This window comes from Guyanagaster necrorhizus (assembly GCF_019112545.1).
Source record: "Guyanagaster necrorhizus MCA 3950 unplaced genomic scaffold BT62scaffold_45, whole genome shotgun sequence".
NCBI classification, from domain to species: domain Eukaryota; kingdom Fungi; phylum Basidiomycota; class Agaricomycetes; order Agaricales; family Physalacriaceae; genus Guyanagaster; species Guyanagaster necrorhizus.
In genome coordinates, this window is record NW_025064924.1 from 113848 (window position 1) to 134585 (window position 20738).

The 20738-nt window shown below is 47.6% G+C and overlaps 10 protein-coding genes across 10 annotated transcripts; 5 read left to right on the forward strand and 5 right to left on the reverse strand.

Moving 5' to 3' along the window:
• Positions 1-777: 777 nt before the first annotated feature.
• On the forward strand, positions 778-1374 carry BT62DRAFT_983027 (Pre protein translocase Sec Sec61-beta subunit; the record flags this gene model as incomplete). Its single annotated transcript, XM_043189739.1, has 4 exons — positions 778-780; positions 982-1052; positions 1105-1221; positions 1278-1374. The coding sequence occupies 4 exons, from the start codon at positions 778-780 to the stop codon at positions 1372-1374; spliced, it is 288 nt and encodes a 95-aa protein (XP_043034267.1).
• Positions 1375-3221: 1847 nt separating this feature from the next.
• Positions 3222-5385, reverse strand: BT62DRAFT_997563 (Sodium/hydrogen exchanger; the record flags this gene model as incomplete). The annotated part of the gene is made up of 12 exons (XM_043190660.1): positions 3222-3260; positions 3316-3437; positions 3490-3634; positions 3691-3695; positions 3745-4026; positions 4081-4207; positions 4242-4321; positions 4519-4599; positions 4651-4695; positions 4798-5047; positions 5106-5138; positions 5296-5385. The coding sequence occupies 12 exons, from the start codon at positions 5383-5385 to the stop codon at positions 3222-3224; spliced, it is 1299 nt and encodes a 432-aa protein (XP_043034268.1).
• A 420-nt stretch (positions 5386-5805) lies between these two features.
• On the reverse strand, positions 5806-6703 carry BT62DRAFT_937741 (uncharacterized protein). The gene is made up of 2 exons (XM_043187389.1): positions 6071-6703; positions 5806-6021 (listed from the first exon to the last, which is right to left on the reverse strand). Exons 1-2 carry the CDS (start codon positions 6287-6289, stop codon positions 5905-5907), a joined length of 336 nt encoding a protein of 111 aa, XP_043034269.1. The 5' UTR covers positions 6290-6703; the 3' UTR covers positions 5806-5904.
• Positions 6704-7553: 850 nt separating this feature from the next.
• On the forward strand, positions 7554-8095 carry BT62DRAFT_937745 (uncharacterized protein; the record flags this gene model as incomplete). The annotated part of the gene is made up of 3 exons (XM_043187390.1): positions 7554-7648; positions 7705-7806; positions 7867-8095. Coding segments are annotated over 2 exons (165 nt in total), but the record flags the coding sequence as incomplete, so codon positions are not given.
• Positions 8096-8276: 181 nt separating this feature from the next.
• On the forward strand, positions 8277-8484 carry BT62DRAFT_1012366 (uncharacterized protein; the record flags this gene model as incomplete). The annotated part of the gene is made up of 2 exons (XM_043177919.1): positions 8277-8320; positions 8376-8484. 2 exons carry the CDS (start codon positions 8277-8279, stop codon positions 8482-8484), a joined length of 153 nt encoding a protein of 50 aa, XP_043034271.1.
• Positions 8485-9053: 569 nt separating this feature from the next.
• BT62DRAFT_956674 (uncharacterized protein) lies at positions 9054-10849 on the reverse strand. Its single transcript, XM_043188380.1, has 2 exons — positions 9924-10849; positions 9054-9871 (listed from the first exon to the last, which is right to left on the reverse strand). The coding sequence occupies exons 1-2, from the start codon at positions 10726-10728 to the stop codon at positions 9426-9428; spliced, it is 1251 nt and encodes a 416-aa protein (XP_043034272.1). The 5' UTR covers positions 10729-10849; the 3' UTR covers positions 9054-9425.
• Positions 10850-12881: 2032 nt separating this feature from the next.
• Positions 12882-13298, reverse strand: BT62DRAFT_909837 (uncharacterized protein; the record flags this gene model as incomplete). Its single annotated transcript, XM_043183766.1, has 2 exons — positions 12882-13131; positions 13183-13298. 2 exons carry the CDS (start codon positions 13296-13298, stop codon positions 12882-12884), a joined length of 366 nt encoding a protein of 121 aa, XP_043034273.1.
• A 579-nt stretch (positions 13299-13877) lies between these two features.
• BT62DRAFT_572551 (uncharacterized protein) lies at positions 13878-15133 on the forward strand. Its single transcript, XM_043181438.1, has 5 exons — positions 13878-14265; positions 14319-14395; positions 14446-14733; positions 14788-15007; positions 15053-15133. Exons 1-4 carry the CDS (start codon positions 14189-14191, stop codon positions 14976-14978), a joined length of 633 nt encoding a protein of 210 aa, XP_043034274.1. The 5' UTR covers positions 13878-14188; the 3' UTR covers positions 14979-15007; positions 15053-15133.
• A 66-nt stretch (positions 15134-15199) lies between these two features.
• BT62DRAFT_909845 (P-loop containing nucleoside triphosphate hydrolase protein) lies at positions 15200-16858 on the forward strand (the record flags this gene model as incomplete). Its single annotated transcript, XM_043183767.1, has 9 exons — positions 15200-15244; positions 15298-15552; positions 15655-15877; positions 15930-15960; positions 16012-16149; positions 16201-16334; positions 16387-16466; positions 16517-16631; positions 16686-16858. Coding segments are annotated over 9 exons (1194 nt in total), but the record flags the coding sequence as incomplete, so codon positions are not given.
• Positions 16859-17666: 808 nt separating this feature from the next.
• On the reverse strand, positions 17667-18728 carry BT62DRAFT_937750 (Diaminopimelate epimerase-like protein). Its single transcript, XM_043187391.1, has 2 exons — positions 18216-18728; positions 17667-18157 (listed from the first exon to the last, which is right to left on the reverse strand). The coding sequence occupies exons 1-2, from the start codon at positions 18708-18710 to the stop codon at positions 17741-17743; spliced, it is 912 nt and encodes a 303-aa protein (XP_043034276.1). The 5' UTR covers positions 18711-18728; the 3' UTR covers positions 17667-17740.
• Between the last annotated feature and the right edge of the window lie 2010 nt (positions 18729-20738).

Consider the following 20738-nt stretch of genomic DNA (forward strand, 5'->3'; position numbering starts at 1 on the left):
AACGTGAGAGTGCGTTTATGTATTTTGCGAACCGAAAACTGGGTCCAGAAGACGGTTCTACGAATCTGAACGTTTTAATACGATGCTGAGAGATATTGAATTGTCAGGGCTTCACATCATACTCTCATAATGATAACGATTAATCGCTTGCTTCGAAATCCATACCCAATGAAGCGACGTTGCTAAATTTGCCTCGTCTTTGGGTTAAGCGCTTGTTCTGCAACCGGATAGCACATTGAAGCTTGTAGGAGAAACTTCAAAGCATGAAAAGGTAAAGCAGTAGAACTGGATCTTCTTCGCATGATAGGCTGAAAATGCCGGCTTTCAGTCAACGTAATCCTAGAAGACGGATGTTACCCTGACTGGCTCGCTCCTGTCACCGTACAATGTCATGCCTAAGGAAATCGCGTGTACGGAAGCCGGCGACCCTGGCCATCTTGAGAACGACTGAACCCAGTATCGCAGTATTCTTCAAGATAGGGTGAATGTTTTTCGATACCCCGCTGCTTCGTGTCAGTAGGACGTCGCACGGGTCTTCTTGTATCATCTCCTTGCGGCAGTATTAGAACACATTTGAGACGTGCTTTGCTGCAAGAGACATATCAGAATGCCGGAGATGCAATATCGGATCACAAGACGTACCACGTCCTGCTGCTCCGAGCTCGCTGACCATCCATCGCCACCGATAATCGTGACCATTGAGGCACACGCTTGGAAGAGCTTCACATATGAGGAATATTCGAATTAAAAACCAATATTGACGATATTCTGCCCGGCATGGTGAGGCACGAGAGACGACCGTGATGAGCAGTGTGTCGGAAAATACGTGTCATTGCCACGTGCAGCTACTGGCCTCCCTATCCAGCTCAATTTCGACATCCACTGCCTTCGTCCTTTCCACCATTATTCTCTTTATTTCCTCATAATGGTATGGAGTATTCTCTTGAATACTCTGGCTACGATGCTGAAATACCCTACCAGTCGGATTCAGACTCACCCAAGACAAACGGCAAGGCCACGACCGTAGCAAAACCGCCTGGCGCCCAGATTCGGTACGCTGAATGCGACATGTTCGTGTGCTAACGTAGACTCACCCTCTCGAAGGCGCCGAGCAAACAACTCACAAGTATCAAGACCCAATTCGACTCGTGCGGCAGGCGCTGGTGGATCCTCCAATACGATGTTGAAGCTCTACACGGACGACTCTCCTGGACTGAGAGTGTGAGTAATCGCCCGTTCTTCTGTTGGCCGTCATGTCTGACGATGAATACCTCCAGAGATCCATTCATCGTGCTTATGTTGTCGATAGCATTTATTGCCTCCATTTTTTTCCTTCACATCTCGGCGAAAGTCATCCGTCTATTCACCAAGTAATCGTATTATTCGGAGGGGCTGGTAAAGGGCCACTATGTACCGAGACCGACCACCCTGTTGTATCCCAAAACGTACTTGTCCGACCGTTTATACCACACCTTTTGCCGCGGATTCATGGAACCCTCTGACCCTGGGGTATCATAATGAAACCGTCCGAAATGAAGCCTAGCCACACGACCAAGATAACAACATTTACTCTCAAGACCGCAGGAATTATCACAATTTTCCCTTTTTTTCCGGATAGACAGTTCGAATATTCGCTAGGACGCGCGCAATTTCATCGGTAAAAATTACGCATCAGACCTTTCCATTATTGAAGCCACTTATCGCCTCTGCTTAGACTTGCTATCACCTACGTCTTGTCAAGTCAAGGGTACCTCACTGCTGTCGTCATCACATATGCACATCTCATCTCATCTCATCTCATGCACCTATACAACTCTTCTAGATAACGATCTGTTAAGGCCCACCCACATACACGTCATTTCGTATCCACCACGGGTGATGTTGGGGGTTCAAACCCACGAGAACGCGCATAGGACAAAGCCGCCCAAGGTTCGACTGATAGTAAGTGCCTTTTCTCGTCATGTTACCTCTCCTTACTCACCTACATGAATAGTGCGTGTCCACTAGAATCATCTCCGCTTGAGTTCGCTACCCCACCTTACCGTACAGATGCCGGGTCAACCGTTAATAACCAAATCTTTGGCTTTGCGACTTTGGGTCCACCGCAGAGAAAATTTTCTTCTTTCCGTCTTCCTTACCTCGTGTGTATTGCTGAATCGGAAGCCTCATATCATCCTTCGAAAGTGTGTAAACCAGGCGTCTGATAACATGCGTATGCAGCATGTCTGGACGTTATGATCACCCACAACCATTCTTGATATCTTAGGAATAGCTCAAGCATAAAAAGCACTCTCCGAGAAGAAAGGTCGGCGCTAACGGCCGAAAAAGAACACACCAAAACGCGGTATACACGTTGCGTTGATTCTTGAGCTGGTTTACTTCTGACGTGGCAGTGCCGCGGTGGGAAATAGGGTAGACGAGAGCTGTGAAAAATGCAGTCTGAGAGAATGCTGGAAGGAGTTAAGCGAAGGGCGGCGCAGGGGTAGAATATTTCTTCCCAAGGTCGAAGCAGTGTCGATCCGTGAATGTGGAAAGAAGATGTGTGATTGGAGGATGGTGGTTTCGATGAAATATTAATGAACTAGCGAAGCTTGGGATGAAATGAAGCGACAGCAGGCATTTTCCCGACAAGAGGAGCGGATTATCTCGCGTTAATCCTCATCAGAGGTTCTGATTACTGGGCGGTCGTATAGCAGGAACCATCACCGTGCGGAGCGCAGGGTTAAGAAGCACCAATCCTTTCATCCAGGACTATGGTTATCAGATCTAAGCAAAGCAAAGGTACGTTAAACCACCTTTGGATCTCTAGCAGGCTGTGAGACAGCAATCCGCCAATCGTATCGTGAACGCCGTTCCCTCATGCCTTATGTATCTGTCAACACCCGGGAAACCAGAAGTTATTCACCCACCACAAGGATCCTTCCGAAGGTACAGGTGGACCCATGGGGTCCGAAGCCTCGCGGGAGACCCTGAGTAGCCGAAAGGTTGAACATGGGAACGACGAGCATCCGAGGGCGCACGTAATGTAATTCACTACAGAGCTATAAGATTTATAATAGCGAACGACGGAGTCTATCAAGAAATAAGGTGATACCAATGACCTATGGAACTGCATGCAATGGGTTGTTTTTCCCACTCTCAATTAGTATAGTTCGCGACCTTCCAACGCCCAACAATTGACCACGTTAGATTTCAGAGCCAAGCACCAAAGGTGATATGCTCTATGCCTCCTCAGCCCGGTCCTCCACCAAATCCGAGCTCTACAATGACAAACGAATGAATCCAACATCATCTGCTTTAGGTCGTAACACTGACTTTGCCTCCGGCGATAACCCGATAACCAGCCCCAAGCAACCACTTGGGCACATCTTGCACCGAGGAGTCGATTGCACTTGAAAAAATCTTGCCAAACGAAAAGAACGGAATGGACAGTCCATCTGAAATTTGCTATATTTGACTATAGCTGAACCAAAGACACGCCACACTCACGTATGATTATACTGCCTAGCACCACAAAGGAGACGATTGGCTGCAGCGTAGCCGCCAACAGCTCTTGCTGATTCTGCGGAGGATATTGAGGCTCCGGCAATCTCGTCAAGGCAAGCGTGGAAATGAAAATAGCGCCGACTCCCATCTGCCAAAGCCACAGTTTTTTAAAAAAACAGTTCAGAACTAAATCGTGAAACACACAGGCCCTATAGCACCAGTCAGAACATTAAACCAGGTCCAAAGGCCAACACGTACCAAAATGTCCAACAAAGAGCGCTTCCCGCCACGACTTAATCTCGGGTATCCATCTGTACAACACTAACAGTGAAGGAACCCTTCTCAACACCAGTACCACGATGAAAAGCACCATTAGTCTTCCAGATGTAACCCCCAGCAATGGGTTGTCAAATGCTCCAAACCTTAGCCACGCCCCAATATACACAAAACACCCGCAGTTCAGCACCAGATCTATGACGGACGCGAACGCCTCGCCTTCAACCTGCACATTAAAATCTCCATCCCACGACACAGCCGTGCCTAGATATCATATTTCAGTGACGTTACATCAAAGATGAAATTCAGAACACATACCGGCAGCAAACGCGGCGAGTAAATCGTCACATCCCACGGTAGTCGCAATCCCGACCGTAAAGAACGTCAAGGCAAGGTACTGCGCAATATAGGACTCTTGGTCAATGTAGCCTTTTTGCAGTGATCTCTTCATCAGCCAGGAGAACGTTAGACCTACGGACTTGGTCAACGGAATCCAACATTGCATAATGAGAAACAGGACCCAGTATGGCACCCAAGGCAACGCCAAAAGCTACTCCGTCTGAGCGTCAGGTTAATCATAATCTCAATGGATATCAAGACGGAAAACATGCATAACCATTCAATGATTAGCCACTTCTCAATGGCAACTCGTTTCGATGATTCAAGGGTAAGATAGATCGAAATCGACAAGAAAGGATACGCTTAAAGGGCCTCCCAATCAACTTGAAATCCATGTTCCAATCGTGACCTACTCACCAAGCCCATCGTTCGTTGCAGCCTCTGCAGACAAAATGTGGCGGAGTTTGGCAGGGACATGCTTCAAAGCGAATTTACCTCCTACAAGGAATCAGCAAGCAGGTAAAATAAGAGAGAAAAGAGGTCTCTCACCGACGATAGCGGCGCATATAATAGGATCCGTTGGCGTAAGGCATGCTGCAATAGCCAAGCACGATACAAAATTCAAGTCACTGAAAAGGACCTGCAGAACACCTAGTGACATAAATCACCGACCCTAGCAATCAATGCCACACATACCCGCAACAGTCACCCACCCAAAAGCCATAGTAGGCACGACCATCACGAGTAACCCCTTCGCGTGCCTTGCCACATAGTTTTTAGGCAGCTCGACGCCACTCGCAAACAGCCCAATAGCCAACACAATTCGCATAACTTCGAGGGTGACTGTGTGGGATGCTCCCCAAGAGTGAGGGTCAAAAATACCCCAACCATACGGACCCACAAGAACACCAAAAGCTGTCCCAAGCACGACCTCGCTGATGAACAACTACAGGACAGCAGAAGTCAGAAAACAGTGCTAGCGAAGATTGAGGAGCCATACATACCTTTTCTTTGACAAGCAGGGATATCAAGGAAAACTACGGACAAAATCAGTACGAGTGGTCAAGGTACATGAGAGAGATGAGCATACGGAAACCACAAAACCTCCCAGAACTATGTACGCAAGACACGGTGCGGAGACCTGCAGATTGAGCTGATAACAGCTAAATCTAAGTAGGCGAAGAGTGGACTGACTTTGAAGAGTTCAGAGAGGTCGATGAAGCTCAGATTATCCAGTGCTGGTACCACCAGGGCTCTGGCAGCCCATTCGATAACGGGAACCATGCTAATATCAGGTTAGATAGGCGCAGGCCTCGGGCTTTTAAACGGGGCCCTTGTTCTTCTAAGGCCATGGATTTAAGAGAAGTCTCGCAACAGCTTCCAAAGCAAGATTACCAGTTACCGTCTAACGTCCACCAAGCAATATGTAGGGGTATAGTCAAGGAGAGATTGGATATTGAATGGTGAATGCTACGGACAGCGAGTTTACCAAATGGGAAGTCAACAGGTGTGATGATGATAGCTTAAGCCAAACGGTCTCTAGTTGGAATGTTGGGTTGATCATCAGTATCAAATCCAGAGTCTCGGTCCTCGAACTATGAATGGTCGACCTTCACGCAATGTTGATGGGATATCAAGAGATGCATCCATAATAGGCTGACACTAGCTAGTCCAGCTCCAAGAACCAAGACTACCTTGGCAGGAAAAATTAAAGTTCTACTCATTCATTCATTCTCGCACCGCATAAACAAGTGAAATACCACTCTCTATCCAATTCCTCGCAGCGCTTCTCGACGGGATCGTTCATGTCTTAGACATATAACTAATGCACCGCTCCTCTCCAGCCTCAATATTCCGGGGGGGTGGCATAAAACCGCATCGAACGTCCTTTCCGTTGTTTGCGGACATTAGGAGAACAATCTATAAGAAATTGAGTAAAGCCGACGGAGATAGAAACTACGCAACCAACCATGATCGCGAACCCTAGCATCTCACTATCTCCCGACGTGGACGTACCATACAACCCAAAGACATTCCCTATACTCGCCCACACGGTATCCACCGTCGCGTACGCATGAAAGACGGGCACCGCCTGCGCCGCCGTATGTAGGGACGCATACATCCGGATCTGAGAGTCAAGCTCGTTATCCTGCAGTTGGAGAAAATCTGTCCATTTGTCACCACCCATGTATCATTCGACGATTACAGACGCGAGAAATCGTACGGTGTCAAGCTCCAGCTCTGTCAGAGGCTCCAGTATATAGCCCAAGCGACATCGAGGTCCTGCTTACTAGTAATCTCCTTCCTGGATCCAGGTTCCTTTGTTTTTTGCCCTTGAGCCAGTCCATCCACCGCAGCCTTCATTTTCCCCAGCAAGCCATCCCCATCCAGGCATCACGACATATCACAGAGCAGAACCATACTCCAGCACCGTCATATCGGATGTTCCAGGCGTAGCGGTCGCAGTCGAATGCATAGGAAAAGCAGTGACCGCAGACTTCTTTGCGAACTACGCGGTATATCACCGGAGCGTAAGGGATGAAAAGGTGTAGACGAGGGTATATTTTAGGACAGATGTCGTTGCGAATAGACCATAACGGGTTCAGCTGGAACGATAAAATCAAGTAAAAACATACTTATTTAAATAGTTATTTACAGATGGCTTATCCATCCAGATTCAATCATCGTGTCAGTCTTTCGTCCTCTGATGCTGTGGACACCTCAGAAGCATTATAGAATATGTCCTAGGTAAGGCAGACTCAAATTTGTGGTACTGTTCACTGGCAGCTGAGTCCACTGTCTTCTAGTGTCGATTTCGAACGGTTCATTGTCGACATTATTAACGTTTCGTGATATGTATCTGTCAGGACAGACCTATCACATTAATCCAAGAAGCTCCTTACCAATTTTGCCTCAGGATATGAGCGATTCGCTCACTATAATTTGCAGTGTGGCTCTTGTATCAAGTGCATTCTTGATATTATTCGAAGCCATGGATGACCCCCATGCAATCGTTGGCGGCGGTATTGTCAATCACTTGTACTTCTAGCAGCTTTCGGAATGCACAACGCCGATGGGACGAAGAATGCCAGTAGACTAAACAACATCTCAACCAATCTTCTGTCCCTCTTTCAAGCTGGAGCTTTCTTCGGCGCCTTGGGTAGTGTTCCGATATCTTGTGATTCATTGTCTCGCGCTTCTTCTATTCGAAAAGTTCATTTTTGTATCAGCAAAGCTTGGCAGAAGGTATACTTTACTCGTATGTTCTCTGTTCTTCTGTATCGGGGCAGTATGTCTGTTTCTTGTTCCGTCGTTGTCGCATCTTTCAATATTGCGCATAGGTTCTGACGAATGTAGCCGCGTCCCATCAAATGGTCTCACCCTTGCTACGCAGGGCGAGTCATCTCTGGTGTCGGAATAGGTGGGATATCGGCCGTAGCCCCAGTTTTTGTCTCCGAGTGTTCGCCCAAAGAAGTTCGAGGACGAATCAACGGGATGTTCCAGATCATGGTGGCCACTGGAGTTATGCTGTCCTACTTCATAAATTGCGCGTGTCTTCAAGTTGTCACCACTAGCGTCCACTAACAACGATACACCCGAAGACGGTATCGGCACCCATTCCAGTGGCAGAACGTATGGAAAATCCTATTCGGGGTCCAGCTCGCGCCGTCTAGTATCATGACCTTCGGCTTGTTGACTATCAAGGCACCTATTCCTACGCACTGCTTGTACTGGATGTAGAGCTGACGAAGATCTTAATCCCAGGAATCGCCTCGTTGGCTCGCGTCAGTTAACCGAAAAGATGGTGCCCTCAAGAACCTTGCCTAGCTGCGAAGACTTCCACCCACCTCTGAGCAAATCCTGCACGAGATGGCCGAAATCGATGCCGTTGCTGAGGAAGAGCGCTTGGCTCGCGAGGGTCTGCAGTGGAAAGAAGCATTTTTTGGTCTGGAGTATACGGCGTCGTCAAACTGGCATCCACGTTGTTGTTCGTCTTCTTCGGGGTTGAATGGCTTGACGAAAATTATCCCTAATCGTTTCTGCGTTTGGAATGGGTACATTGTTCTATATCGTTGGGGCATTTCTTAAGGCAAACCCACCACCCTCGACCAGTCTTCGCCGTGTCAAAGACTAGTCCAGATATGGTCAGCAATCTGGGTTGGAAGCTTTTCATAATGTTTGCCACTGTAGAAATCTGTGCAATGGGGCTATTTTCGATGTGCGTATTATCTCTATTCGCGTATTTCAATCTCTCTGCCGACGTAGTCAAAAAGTCTTATCCCAGAGACGAAGGGCCGTAGTCTTGAAGACATGGATGTCATATTCGGTGCCATTAGCAAGGAAGAGCGGAACAAGAATATTATCAGACAAGAGCACGATTAGTCGACCGCTCTCATGCAAACCACTCAGAATTTGCTGACTGGAAACATAGAACTTGAAGCGAGAAGGTCTGATCTTCAAAATACCCCAAATTACAACGGCCACAACGCGTGAAATTTGAAATACACTCTGCTGTATGATAGCCTCCGATTATATGCAGCGCCTGCTTTTAAATATTTTTAATCAAAATGTCTGCGGGCTTTGATGATTGGGCAGACCACCCAGACTCGATAAATTATTGGTTCGAGGCCACATCTTTGCGTGAGGCAGATCGGCCACGATGATTAACACTCGCGCCGCCATCTCTCTGGGCGGGGGGTGGGAGCTTTCCTCCCTCGCTGATCTCAAAGTGTCTCCGACATCCATGCTTTTGGTCTTCCACCTTTTCAATGAACAACGCCAGTAGGGGGATGACTAGCACGGACAATATAAGAGTCGGCCATGATTTTCGCAACTTCGGCAGAGCAGGCACTCTAGATGGGACATCTTCCCTAAGGGTACAGTCAATGGAGACGTATCCCTCGAAGAAACATGGAAGTATCAAGGCGAAATCCCTCTACCTTGTTTGGTGCATCACGGTGTGTGTTGAAAATCCCTTGGATACTACTAGATCTCGTACCCATGTATCGAAACATTATTAGGATGATGAAGATGTAGGAACAGTTTGTAATAGTGTATCATGCAAGCAATCCTCTTTGAAACGTCAGGAACATGAGAAGAATTTGCCTGGAAACGAATATGAAGCAAGCGATTGAGCAGCTGTCGTTGCACTTCGGTCTGATTTCTAGGACTACGGGAAGAATAATCAACACCTACACAAACACCCTATTCGTGTGCGGCTCTGAATTCTTTTTTTTTGGTGGTCTGATAGCTCGACTGTCATCCAAACGAAGTGCACAGACAATCCTACCACAAACCCGCTCTCTCCTCGTCTGCCTTTCTACTTATCCGAACCATGTCGAGCTATCAAAAAACCGAAACTCCTTGGCTGGGCGTAATATTCCCCTCGCCTGGCACTTTGGTAACTTTTCCACGAAGCTTGTGATCCTGTGCCCCATCTTAATATAAGCTTGGGATCCGTCGTTGGGCTTCGAGTACCATCCAGGCTCTTGCCCAACAACATCTTGGAGGTCAAAATACGTCTTGACGTAGGTTTTAATCTCCTTGAGCGCATGGAAGTAGGGATATTGGAGGATGTCATCGAGGTTCTCCCAATCTAGATTATACGCGGAGAGATAAGAGACATCCAGCGTCTCTAGTGTGGGAGTCGAACAGTCTGATTCGGTGAGGCGTCTGAGGAAAGGAATGAGGTATTGGTCGTCGTCAATCCAGAATTCGATCCGCCGAAGATTGGGAATTCGGGTGAAGTCGATGAGTTTGAAGCAGGCATCTGCAAAAACTGGTTAGTAAGAAGACCAGCATAAGTATGTAGGGAAACTTACTAAGATCAACCCCGTTGTTAAGCAACCCTCCGGCCTGGATAGTGAACCCGAAATCCTCGAAATGCTCACCAGCGGATAACAGTAGCCGTCCAAATTCTTCAGCTAATGCTGGCTGGAAGTCATCAAAGTTCACGTAATGACACTTGAAAACTCGGAGAGTTGGACATGGTATCAGGGAACGTATAACACAAGGATTGGACACGTCATTGAGTGAGATGGTATGTAAATTGGGCGGCAGAGTGTGCTTGGGGTGCGGGCCATCTTCCTCCAAATCCTTAACCCGGAATCGTATAGTCTGCAAGAACAGCACTTCCAGCGCCGGGAAGGAAGCGATAAGAGCAAGAAGCTCTTCATCCGTCTCGAAAAGAACCATCCACAACCGGAGCTCAGTCACACTCTTGAATCTATGTCCAATACTCAATTTCTCCGCGTTGGTGAGTGTCCACCAGCCAACCCAGGTCACCGACAACTTCTGCACATGCGTAAAGACATCTGTAGGGCATCGAGTCAAGACGCCCTGGAACGCCCGGCCATCAAGCAGATCGCCTTCGAGACTGCCATGTCTGGTAACGGTATTCTGCGCAACATCAAGCTCACGTATATAACCTGAACCAAGGGTAGCATGTTGGCTCTCAAAAAGCTGGAAGAATGAATCTGCTGTGTCACGATAGAGTTTCACCTCGTGAAAGAGGTGAAAACGACTTTCAGGGATCCATGCGCGGCAGACGAGGGAGCATGCTAAGAGGGATGGTTTGGAGTCGTGGAGATGGTCGATGACGAGGTTACACAGTTCGGTGGGGAGCATCGTTCACATGCAGAAATCCTATCAATGTGCTTCGTTAAAAGGATAGGCATTCACAGCTCCTTACACAGCCAGCACTGCCATCGTAGCATGACTTGGATAATACATATTGTTGGGATTTTGCTGGAAAGTTCTAGAAAGGGCAATCCGGCATCATGCCGAGAGTTGATGAGTAAGCTCGAGAGAAAGAAAAAGTTGTAGTAAATTCTAGATATAAGTCTGGAGAGTATAAATACAAGCTCTGTAGGAGCTGTAGAATAAGGAGTTCATACCTTCTGGCCTTACCAGCCTGGAGTCTACCCTGCGCATCACCGAGGATTTCCAACACATATGACTCCCGGCGCCAGAGGCTAGAAGGCTGTGTTACATAACAGCATTGAATTCGTAGGTTTGATTGAACATAGAATAGACTGATAGGTATAATCAGTCTCAGTACGGCAACATCTGATATCAAACTCACATCAAGCGTTTCAACATATTTCACAGAAAGGACGTACGAGTCCAACGTCGTATATTTTTGCCTTTCACTTTGATTTCTGAAAAACAAACGGACTTGAAGGTAGGCTGTTTGGACATATGCAATGCACCGCTAGCTGTCAAGCAGCACTGAGCACGTTATCTTCGAGCTCGCAAGAGCATAGCTATCAGGAGTGTGAGCCCAGGATAAATGAACTATGGTACAACGTCGCGTTTTGGTATCTTGAGTACTGATGCACCTGGTTGGTTCGCTGAGCTCCCTGTCAATATTGTGCAAACCAATGGAGAAAGTATCTCGCCGATCCCAACTGACGCGCCCACTCGGTTATTCTCAAACGAGTCCCAATCCGTGACTTCTTCTTCCGCATTCTCCATATCCTTCATGAAGTGGGCACAGAGTTCTGCAGTGAAGGAATAACGCAGGCTCTTTACCATAGATCTGCAGCTCTCCGGTACAATGAACTCGAATTTCGGCAGCAACAGCACCTGACGAGCAGCGTACGAATACGAACGACTACGTGGCTCCTTCATGGAAGCGCGTATATCTCTAAAGCATTCTGAAGACTGTGTGAGGATCCGGAGCGTCTCCAATTTGGGCACGATGACAAAAGGGTATACAAGGCCATCGGGACCGAAAGAATTGAGACAGTACAGTGACAATATCGTGTGTACGGAGATGTAGATCCTTGACAGAGAAAAGTCTCCAAAAATGATAGTGGGGGCGGTATCGACATATTCCCCGTTGAAGGGCCTGAGGGCTCGTCAACCGAAGGGAACCACGTCTCTTCCATGAAAACGATGTGGCGCAGACCCCAAATGGCTAAGTTTTTTAACAGCAAAGGAGTGGTATATTTCGCTGAACATCCATCAAGTATCCCTTCGAGGCACCGTTTCTCCCTGAACAAAGTGCGATCACTTACGAAAAGGAACGTCACGCCTTGGAAGGCAACATGAATTCAACTGTCCTGAAGAGGAGATTACAATTATATAATGAGATTTGGCTGCGTCGAATAGAACATTGAGATATATAAAGCAACAGGTAAAGAGAAACTAGTACAGTCCATCGTACCTGAATAGAATACGCGTGCAAAAGTATGAATTGCATCGAGTCGGTATGCTAGAACCAAAGGGTAAGATGGTCCGCAGCCTCTCCACCTTCATGTCCACCAGCCCTTGCGGTAGTATCATACTCCAACGCATCTCTGAGCATTTGTGCCACGTTATCAAATAGTGACATATCAGGAGGAGCCGGAAGAGGGTTCGACGATTCCTTCGCCTTGCCTTTGTCATTCCGTGCCAGGTCATCAAAACGTATAATATCAGGAGGAGGAGGAAGAGGGTTCGACGATTCTCTTGCCTTGCCCTTGTTATTAGATCTGGGACCATAAAGTTGCTCTTGCAGCACCTGAATTTGTAAGCGATCTTCTTCAGCCCGCCTGTACACAACAGTCAGACATCAACAGCGAAAGAAGGTGAAGGTTATCATGCCTGCGCAGCTCTCGTAGTTCGCCAATCGTCGAGCTTCCCAACGGCGCCTTCTCGAGGAACCGGACGTCCCGTTCCAGTCTCTTGATCTCCTTTCGATCCTGCTTCCGCTGCGCTTTGAGTTGTTGATGCTGGGTAAACAGATTGCGTGCCTTCTCCAGAATGGGGCTTTCCTGTACTTTCAGTCAGTCTCACTAACCACGAAGAGCAAATGACACAACTTTGCCTTGCTCAAGCCACGCATCGACCTCTGCCATGATGCTCTCCAGCTCACTTGGGTCTTCCGGTTCAGCCGCCAGCACGAATTTCTCAAGAAGAGCTGCCTCTCTGTCCTTATCAGTCTCTTCGACAGGCGCTAAATGCAACTTTCGGATCTCAAGCAATTCGAACGACTTTCGACAGAATGGACATATCCGTGCACAGTTTGGTATAGACATCAAGCATCTATACCCTGAAAATCAGAAGGAACGGCGGCCGGATGGATGAGCAACCTACGTTCTGCAGAATACATGTCCGCACGGAAGCGAGTGAGGCACCAGATCTGTCCCGTCAACAAATTGGAAAGGTTCGAAGCAGATGTCACAAGAACTGGAAGAGTGGATCAGCAGCATCTCGAGAAAATCGTGCAGGAGAACGGTGTGTCGAGCTCCAAATCCTTCCGTCCCACTCAGCCTCGAGGATTTGGCGTGTGGCAAGCGCCGTTGATAGAAGGATCTCCCGATAAAGGAATACCAATGCCAGCTGGATTCTTTCCAGGAAAAGGAAGAATACCCGAAAGAAAGAGCAGGAAGACTCTCGTCGAACATCGTGGACGCTCTAGAACGGAGGACAAGGCTAGGATCGCTAAGGGCTTGCCTCATTCAAGATTCAAACAATAATTACAATTTGTAACAAAACAATTCGAAAATTGAAGCTTTGCACGTGACAAAATTCGACTACGCGCACTAGGTTCTTGTAATCTTTTGTGACACTAAAAAGCTGACCGTATTGACAGACAAGACATTTTACAGTATACTTTCACTGAAAGTTGCAGACAGCTGGATACATTGTGTTCTCTCTATCAACGTTCAGAACGGTCCCCCTCATGTTTGAGTAAAAGGTGTTCGAACACATAGTACAGTTCCGTCATTGGAACGCTCCCCCTCGTTTCCTATACGTTCATACCCTCCATGACTTGAATTTCGTTGCCCACCAACACGACGGACGTCACCTCTCCATTAGAGACACTGGCAATTCACAGAGCTCTCGCAGTGCAAGCGAATACTGCCCAGTATCCATGCACGCGGTACCATGGGGCAAGCATAAATTGTTTTAACACCTTTCCTCCTCCGACCGGCTACCTGATCTGGATCGAAGTATTTATAGAAAGTCGAGTCAGATGTCGAATATGGGGAAACCAAGCCCTTGTCCAACGACTGCATCCAGGGTTCTTTGCTTTTGGTAGTTGTGTGGCTAGAAACTCTTAACGTCTTGCGCATACCATTTCGATTTACCCATCGCAATGTTCAATCTACTTCATCCGCCACCATCACCTCCTGCTTTTCCAGGTGACCATGTGTTACCAGAGCAGGACACGACGTTCGTACTTCTCTGCTAAACATCCCCAGCGCCTGCTAAAATTAATTCTACAGAATTCTTTTAAGGTTAATCATCCATTGGTTAAGCCCTCTGCTATCTGTTGGTTTCCCCAGGCCTCTTGAGAAAGAAGGTAAGGGTTCTGGGTTGTGTGAAGCACATCATATTTACCATCCTTTCTAGATTTATGGCAGCTACCCCAGAAACATACTACCGGTTCGGTCACTGATGATGTAGAAATCAACTTCTACTCTCGATGTCCTCCTGAACAAAGGCCTTTTCCCCTCCGTCACAAACTTCCTAACGATGCTGAAGTTCCTGACTCGAAGGAATCACTGGACGACGCTGAAAATCGTGCACCTGACGCTAAAAGGAAGTCAACTATAAAATACGATTCGTCTCTAACGAAGGCACTTCATCGAACATTCTTTGTTCGTTTCTGGTCTGCTGGAGTATGCAAACCAGTCGGAGGTAATTAGCTATATAAATCATCCTGAATGAATCCTAATCACTCTTGCGTTTCAGACACGTTGAAGACCGCCACGCCTTTGGTGACAAAACTCCTACTGACATGGTTGACTGAGTCGTATGACTACTACTGTCTGACGGATGAACAAAGAGTATCGGGAGTAATGGAACGTCCAAAGGGAATCAGTATTATCAAGATTACTTTTGTCCTTACGCCGACCCTTAGAGTTCGATTCTGTAAGCGTTGATCGGCGAGATGCGGCGGGTCCAAGGCGAGGTACGTTGTGAATTGTGTGCCAATGCTTTACCAACTCCTCTGCAGGTCATTTTTAGTGGCCTACGCGCCTCAGAATGCTTGGATCAAGAATGCCACTGCGCGAGAGAACATTTTGTTTGGCGAAGACCTCGAAGGTTTGCGCTCGCATCACACCATATCACACATGACTTATAGGTACTGACGGTTCGTTTAGAAACATTGACTGGTCTTGCGACGATACGAGCGTTCCGTGAACAGGTATGGTACGGGTTTGCAAGAATTCTTAGTTCTTATTTATTGTATTCTCTCAGGACCGTTCCATTAGGAATGCTGAATCTGGACTCGACTTGGAGAACAGGGCATATTACATGACTATTTCCATTCAACGATGGCTCAGTGTCCGTCTCGATATTTTTGGGAACGTCCTCATCCTCGGAATAGCCCTTTTTGCCGCTGGATATAGAAATACCGTCAACCCGTCCAAGATCGGAGTTGTCTTGACGTATACGTTGAACAGTAGGTCCCTAATATGCTTACTCGGGGCGGTCTTTAACAAATCTTTTCCAGTCACACAGATTTTCTGTAAGCTTACATTTCACGGTCCCGGGTCACATCCACTAATCCGTCATCTAGCTGACATGGTATCCCAATTCGCACAAAATGAGCAGAACATGAATGCGGTGGAGCGTGTACTGGTGTATACAGAGTTGACATCGGAAGGGAACACCATTCCACCGGACGAGCCATCCGCTGAATGGCCTGAAAAAGGCGTTATCAGTTTTGAAGACGTTTCCCTGGCCTATAGGGAAGGACTCCCACTCGTCCTTCACGGCGTCAGCTTCAAAATCAATTCCGGCGAGAAGGTGGGAATTGTAGGCAGGACCGGAGCAGGTGATTTCAAATTTCAGCAGCCCTGTACGAGTATTCTGATCTAGATTGACAGGCAAGAGCTCCTTACTGCAGGCCCTCTTTCGGTGAGGTATCTTTCCTGTACCCTTTTATAGATTAACTCAACCATTTTGTAGAATTGTCGAACTTCAAGGAGGAAGGGTAGAGATAGACGGCCACGACATCAGCAAAATAGAACTCGATACCCTTAGAGGCCGCCTGGCACTAGTACCTCAAGATACGACGATGTTTCTGGGAACTTTACGGGATAACCTGTATGATACCTTTCATCTCGATGGTCATGGTTGTTTTTTAACGCCACATAGTGATCCTCAGGGCTCACGCACGGATGCCGAACTCATATCGGTTCTCCAGCGCTCGTGGCTTCTCCCTCCGGACGGCGTCAAGGATGCAGTAGCTGAGGCCAAGTTCAGCTTGGATGCGACCGTAGGAGATGAAGGTAAGACGATCCCACAATCTTTTTGCTGCGTATACTGACGAGCGTTTTCCAGGGTCTAATTTTAGTGCGGGTGAGAAGCAACTGCTCGCTCTTGGCCGTGCGCTGGTCAAAAATAGTAGAATCATTATTCTGGTACGTTAGGTATGATCATTGATGGCAGGCAGCTTATTGATATTGCTCAGGACGAAGCGACGAGTAGCGTGGATGTCGAAACAGATGCGAAACTACAGAGGACGATCCAAACCGAATTTTCTTCTTCGACAGTGCTTTGCATAGCCCACAGACTGAATACAATAGGTCAGCTCCACCTATATATGAACTAGGACCACGAACTCACATCATTTTGAACAGCTTACTACGACCGTGTAATGGTGATGGATGCCGGAGAACTGGCAGAGTTCGACACGGTCGTGAACTTGTTCGACAAAGAGGATTCTATCTTCAAGTCGTTGTGCAATGAGGCAAACTTACAATGGTCTGACATTGGGCACATTCGGATAGATCACGGAAAAGCAGTCGTATAGATGTAGTAGCTCATACATATTCACGTACTTCTCGGAAACCCCTCAATTACTGCTTTTTGTGCCAAGAATGGTGTTGGTGTTGTATTTTACATAGTATCCGAGTCAGCGTCCTATTCCGAACATCCAGTGTGAAGTTAAACCAGTCCATCATGTGTTCAACTGTGGCCAATTCTGGTGTGTACACTTCTTCGCCTTAGTACCTTAATTGGAATTTAATACAGACGTTTCCGGGTCTCGCAAAGATTTGTGCATTTTGTGGGCAGGTAAGTTGTGTCGCGTCAAAAACGTGCTGATCAATGTCATACCTTCGAGATTCAAAGTTCATGAAGAGCGCTGAAAGCAAATACGGCTTCGATATGGAAAACACGCAATACTATGTAAGGATGCTGGTTCAGCATCCGTCCTGACGCGTATGGCAACCTTTCGAAACAGTTCTTTTTGCCCCTGGTTATAGAGACATCATGGACCCCTCAAAGACAGCATTTTTGTCTACACGTTGGTCGTATGGCCGTTCCCTGACATCCTCTCGACGGTCACACAGAATTTCTGCCCGTTTCCATTCATTTGTGCTTCGAGACATGTCCCAGCATGGAGGCTCAATTTTCCCGGAGCAAACAGATCATCAACGCCGTTGAATGTATGCTTGCGCGGAGATTCTGTCGCAAAGCAATTCGAGCACACCGGATGTTTTTTAGATCGAAAACGTTGACTTGACCTATAGGGAAGGATTGTCACTTCGCGGAACCAGTTTCCGGGTTAGTGCAAGAGAGATTGCGGGTAAAGCGAGAGCACAAAAACTGAACACCGTCGGTTAGATTGTATCATGGGAAAACTCCCATATGATAGATTCAGTATTACCCGCTCCCCCAATCAGCATTACTTTTACACGACGTTCAACCTTCCTTCCATGACTTGCACGGCACTCCCCGCCAATTCAATGGATTTTATCTCGCCTTGGGAGACACCCACGAAGACCGTGATTTCGCTGCGTCTACCCATCTCCACACCCTGGATGATATCAAACTTCCAGTTACCATCACCTTTACTCTGCCCCAACCAGCCCCCCAATGCGGAGGCAGCCGAACCTGTAGCAGGGTCCTCAAATGTGCCTTCGAGCAGCCTCGTTCTGATCGTTCCATCCGACATTTTCACAAAGGCGTACAAAGCACCAAAGCCTTTCCAATCTCCCAGATGCTCATCAGGTATTGTGAGGTGCTGAGAGTATTGCTGAAGCTTTCCCAGAGCTTCCACTGAGGAGAGTTCTATCATGATGAAACTCATGCCCTTCACGATAGATACCTACATTTCGTAATGACTCAGTGGCGTCCGAGTCATCCCAAGTATGTGGGATACGAACCACAGCTTCTGCACCTGTTGAACCATTCACGTAGTCCTTATCTTCCAATGCCAACTGTTTCTCCTTCAGCATCTTGTTCGTGTAGGGCTGGTGCACCTTGAAGTCTGTAGGGACCTTTAGGCGCACTCGATCGTCCTCTTTAATGACCAATACATCTCCCGCTTTGGTTCGTAAAGTTATCTTATCCAACCCAGTTTTGCGTAATAGATACCAGCCCGTACCAACGGTAGGATGTCCCGCAAACGGTAGCTCCTCTGCTGTCGTAAATATGGAGATCGGGAATGTTAGACCAGAATCTGGTGATTTTACCTGGTCGTAAACAAAAACTGTTTCTGAGAAATTGAATTCTCGTGCGATATTCTGTTTTTGTTGCTGAGAGATTTGGGACGACTGCGGAGATGGCACAAGAACAATTGCAAGTGGATTCCCATGAAACCCTGTTGTTGTGAAGACGTCGAGAGTTGAATACAATAATGTTGTAAGGCTTGTCGACATGACGGGCTGGTGCAAAGCGGAAGCGGAAGCGGGACGTCTCTAAATAGATAGGTACCTCGCCTACGTGATATCACGTGTTCCACGCGTCATTCTCTTCCGGGCCTTCGTCTGAGACTCCATTCATTCACCGCTGGCTGCAAGGTAACTTCGTAATTTTATGGTGATACTTTCACTTTCATCTTCGAATACGCCCTCGCCAAAGAACTTAGTAGTCCAGTATCTATTTTCTTACAGATATCACGCATCTCTTGGCCTTCTCTCGTCGTCCTCACAGCGAACGCCACAGTGTGGCGCATCTTCTGCTCGTGAGATGCATGCATGTCCTTCGAATGGCCAAAGTCTGGACTCTGTTACTCCAAATATCTATCACTACTACTCGTCGGCAGATGGACACGACCATTCAGCCTATAAAGCGATAGAGTTGCCGACCGTCGGCGCTTCTTGCATTGTCCATGCGTTTGGCGCGTGTTTTATTACAATATCTCGACCCTTGCTTTTATGCTTTCCGTCTTCCGTTTTCAGTATCGAGTCATACAGGACTTCGAAGGTCGGGCCATTACTGCGCCTGTATCGGCATGTATTACAGCGAGGTCACCACGTTTGAGGATCAGGTGAGTTACCGCGGGGTCGTTGAAAGAACGAGATCTGACGGAGAATACTGCCTCTAAATCAAGCCTTCTAGTCCTTGTTCAGCGATAACCATTTCCATCCAAATCCAATGTCCGTGAAAGTTTAATCAATTCATCCAGGGTCAGTTATATCGACCGTTGCATTACGGCTACTAAGTTGTTATTCTCCGTTTTTGTTTCCGGACATGAAGCATCTTGGTAGCCTATGATATCGCTTCACATCATGACTGAAGTTGTGCTCAGCCCCCGGTATCTGATGATCCGATTCTGCTCTGGAGTTCTCTTGGTTCCAAGGTTCTTCTTGTCTTGGTCCCTTTGTGAGTAAGGGTATCTGGCAAAATACTTTACACAAGGAACGAACAGACCAATTCGACGGGGGACGGATGGCCTTCTGTGCGACCGAGACACCTTGTGACGTGGTTGAAAATCCCACCCAAGGGTATTCTGGGTATTTCATTGACGCTGCAAACAGGTTTTCCCGTTTGCAATTGATCATCGGAATCCCCAAGAACGGTTTCCTGAATCAGTAACTTGCCCGTCCCAGGTTTTTTGGTACTTTCGTATCAGCCACGCTCGGTTAGCCTCGTTACTGGATATACTCGGACATTACCGGGGGCTGCGACTCACCTGTACGTCACTGCGTAGTCTCCATACACGCCTTTCCTTCAGACGAATACACAGAAATCCACGGCTAGCTTCTGGATGGGACCTTTCAACTGATGGTTCTTACCTTGACTGCGCATTCCGAGGGGGAGCATTGGAATTGCGAGGCATGTGAACAACAAAACGGAAGCATCTGGAATGTTGACGTTGCTCCTATGTCGACCTTGCCAACTCCAGCCATCCTGTCTGACTATCATTAGCTGGGGAAAGCTACCCCTCATCTTTGAATGTTATTTTCACGGGATCCACTTGACATTGCATTAATAAAAACCCTCCAGTGACTAGTAGTAGGGTGAAAACGCAAGCGGCAGAACCGTCAAGTGCCTAGGCTCTTGTCACGTGCAATCGATCATTGACGTGTTTTCCTTTTCCAGAGGATTACGTGAACGTGCTGGAAGGTTTGGACTTCGGTACAGTAGGCCGCTTTCTTGCTGTCCTCGTGGGACTTGGATTGATATCTAACCGGCAGCGCCTCAGGGCCTAGCGATACCCTCTTCTTCTCGACCACCACCATGCCGCCGCCGCCGCCTCCTCCGCCCATATGCTTTCCTTTTGGTTCGAAAAAAGAAAAACGGCGCCTTTCTTTTTCGAGCATGTCAGTACCACCAATGACGGGATCAGCGTCACAGCTGGAGAGGGCGCAGTCTCAACATTCTAAAGCTTCATTAACGGCCTCTAGGTCTTCCACAGCCTCCAGATCAGCCTCATCTTCGATGACTGCATCCGTGGACAACCT

What these genes read in the sequence shown, in the direction of transcription:
- BT62DRAFT_937741 (XM_043187389.1), bottom strand. Translation starts at nt 6,289, where the DNA reads ATGGGTGGTGACAAATGGACAGATTTTCTCCAACTGCAGGATAACGAG. An exon ending in TGCTAGGGTTCGCGATCATG is followed by an intron (nt 6,022 to 6,070) that starts GTTGGTTGCGTA and finishes AATTTCTTATAG; the next exon opens with ATTGTTCTCCTAATGTCCGC.
- BT62DRAFT_956674 (XM_043188380.1), bottom strand. Translation starts at nt 10,728, where the DNA reads ATGCTCCCCACCGAACTGTGTAACCTCGTCATCGACCATCTCCACGAC. An exon ending in TAACAACGGGGTTGATCTTA is followed by an intron (nt 9,872 to 9,923) that starts GTAAGTTTCCCT and finishes CAGTTTTTGCAG; the next exon opens with ATGCCTGCTTCAAACTCATC.
- BT62DRAFT_572551 (XM_043181438.1), top strand. Translation starts at nt 14,189, where the DNA reads ATGTTCAATCTACTTCATCCGCCACCATCACCTCCTGCTTTTCCAGGT. An exon ending in TTACCAGAGCAGGACACGAC is followed by an intron (nt 14,266 to 14,318) that starts GTTCGTACTTCT and finishes TTAATTCTACAG; the next exon opens with AATTCTTTTAAGGTTAATCA. An exon ending in AGTATGCAAACCAGTCGGAG is followed by an intron (nt 14,734 to 14,787) that starts GTAATTAGCTAT and finishes CTTGCGTTTCAG; the next exon opens with ACACGTTGAAGACCGCCACG.
- BT62DRAFT_937750 (XM_043187391.1), bottom strand. Translation starts at nt 18,710, where the DNA reads ATGTCGACAAGCCTTACAACATTATTGTATTCAACTCTCGACGTCTTC. An exon ending in CAACAGGTGCAGAAGCTGTG is followed by an intron (nt 18,158 to 18,215) that starts GTTCGTATCCCA and finishes TACGAAATGTAG; the next exon opens with GTATCTATCGTGAAGGGCAT.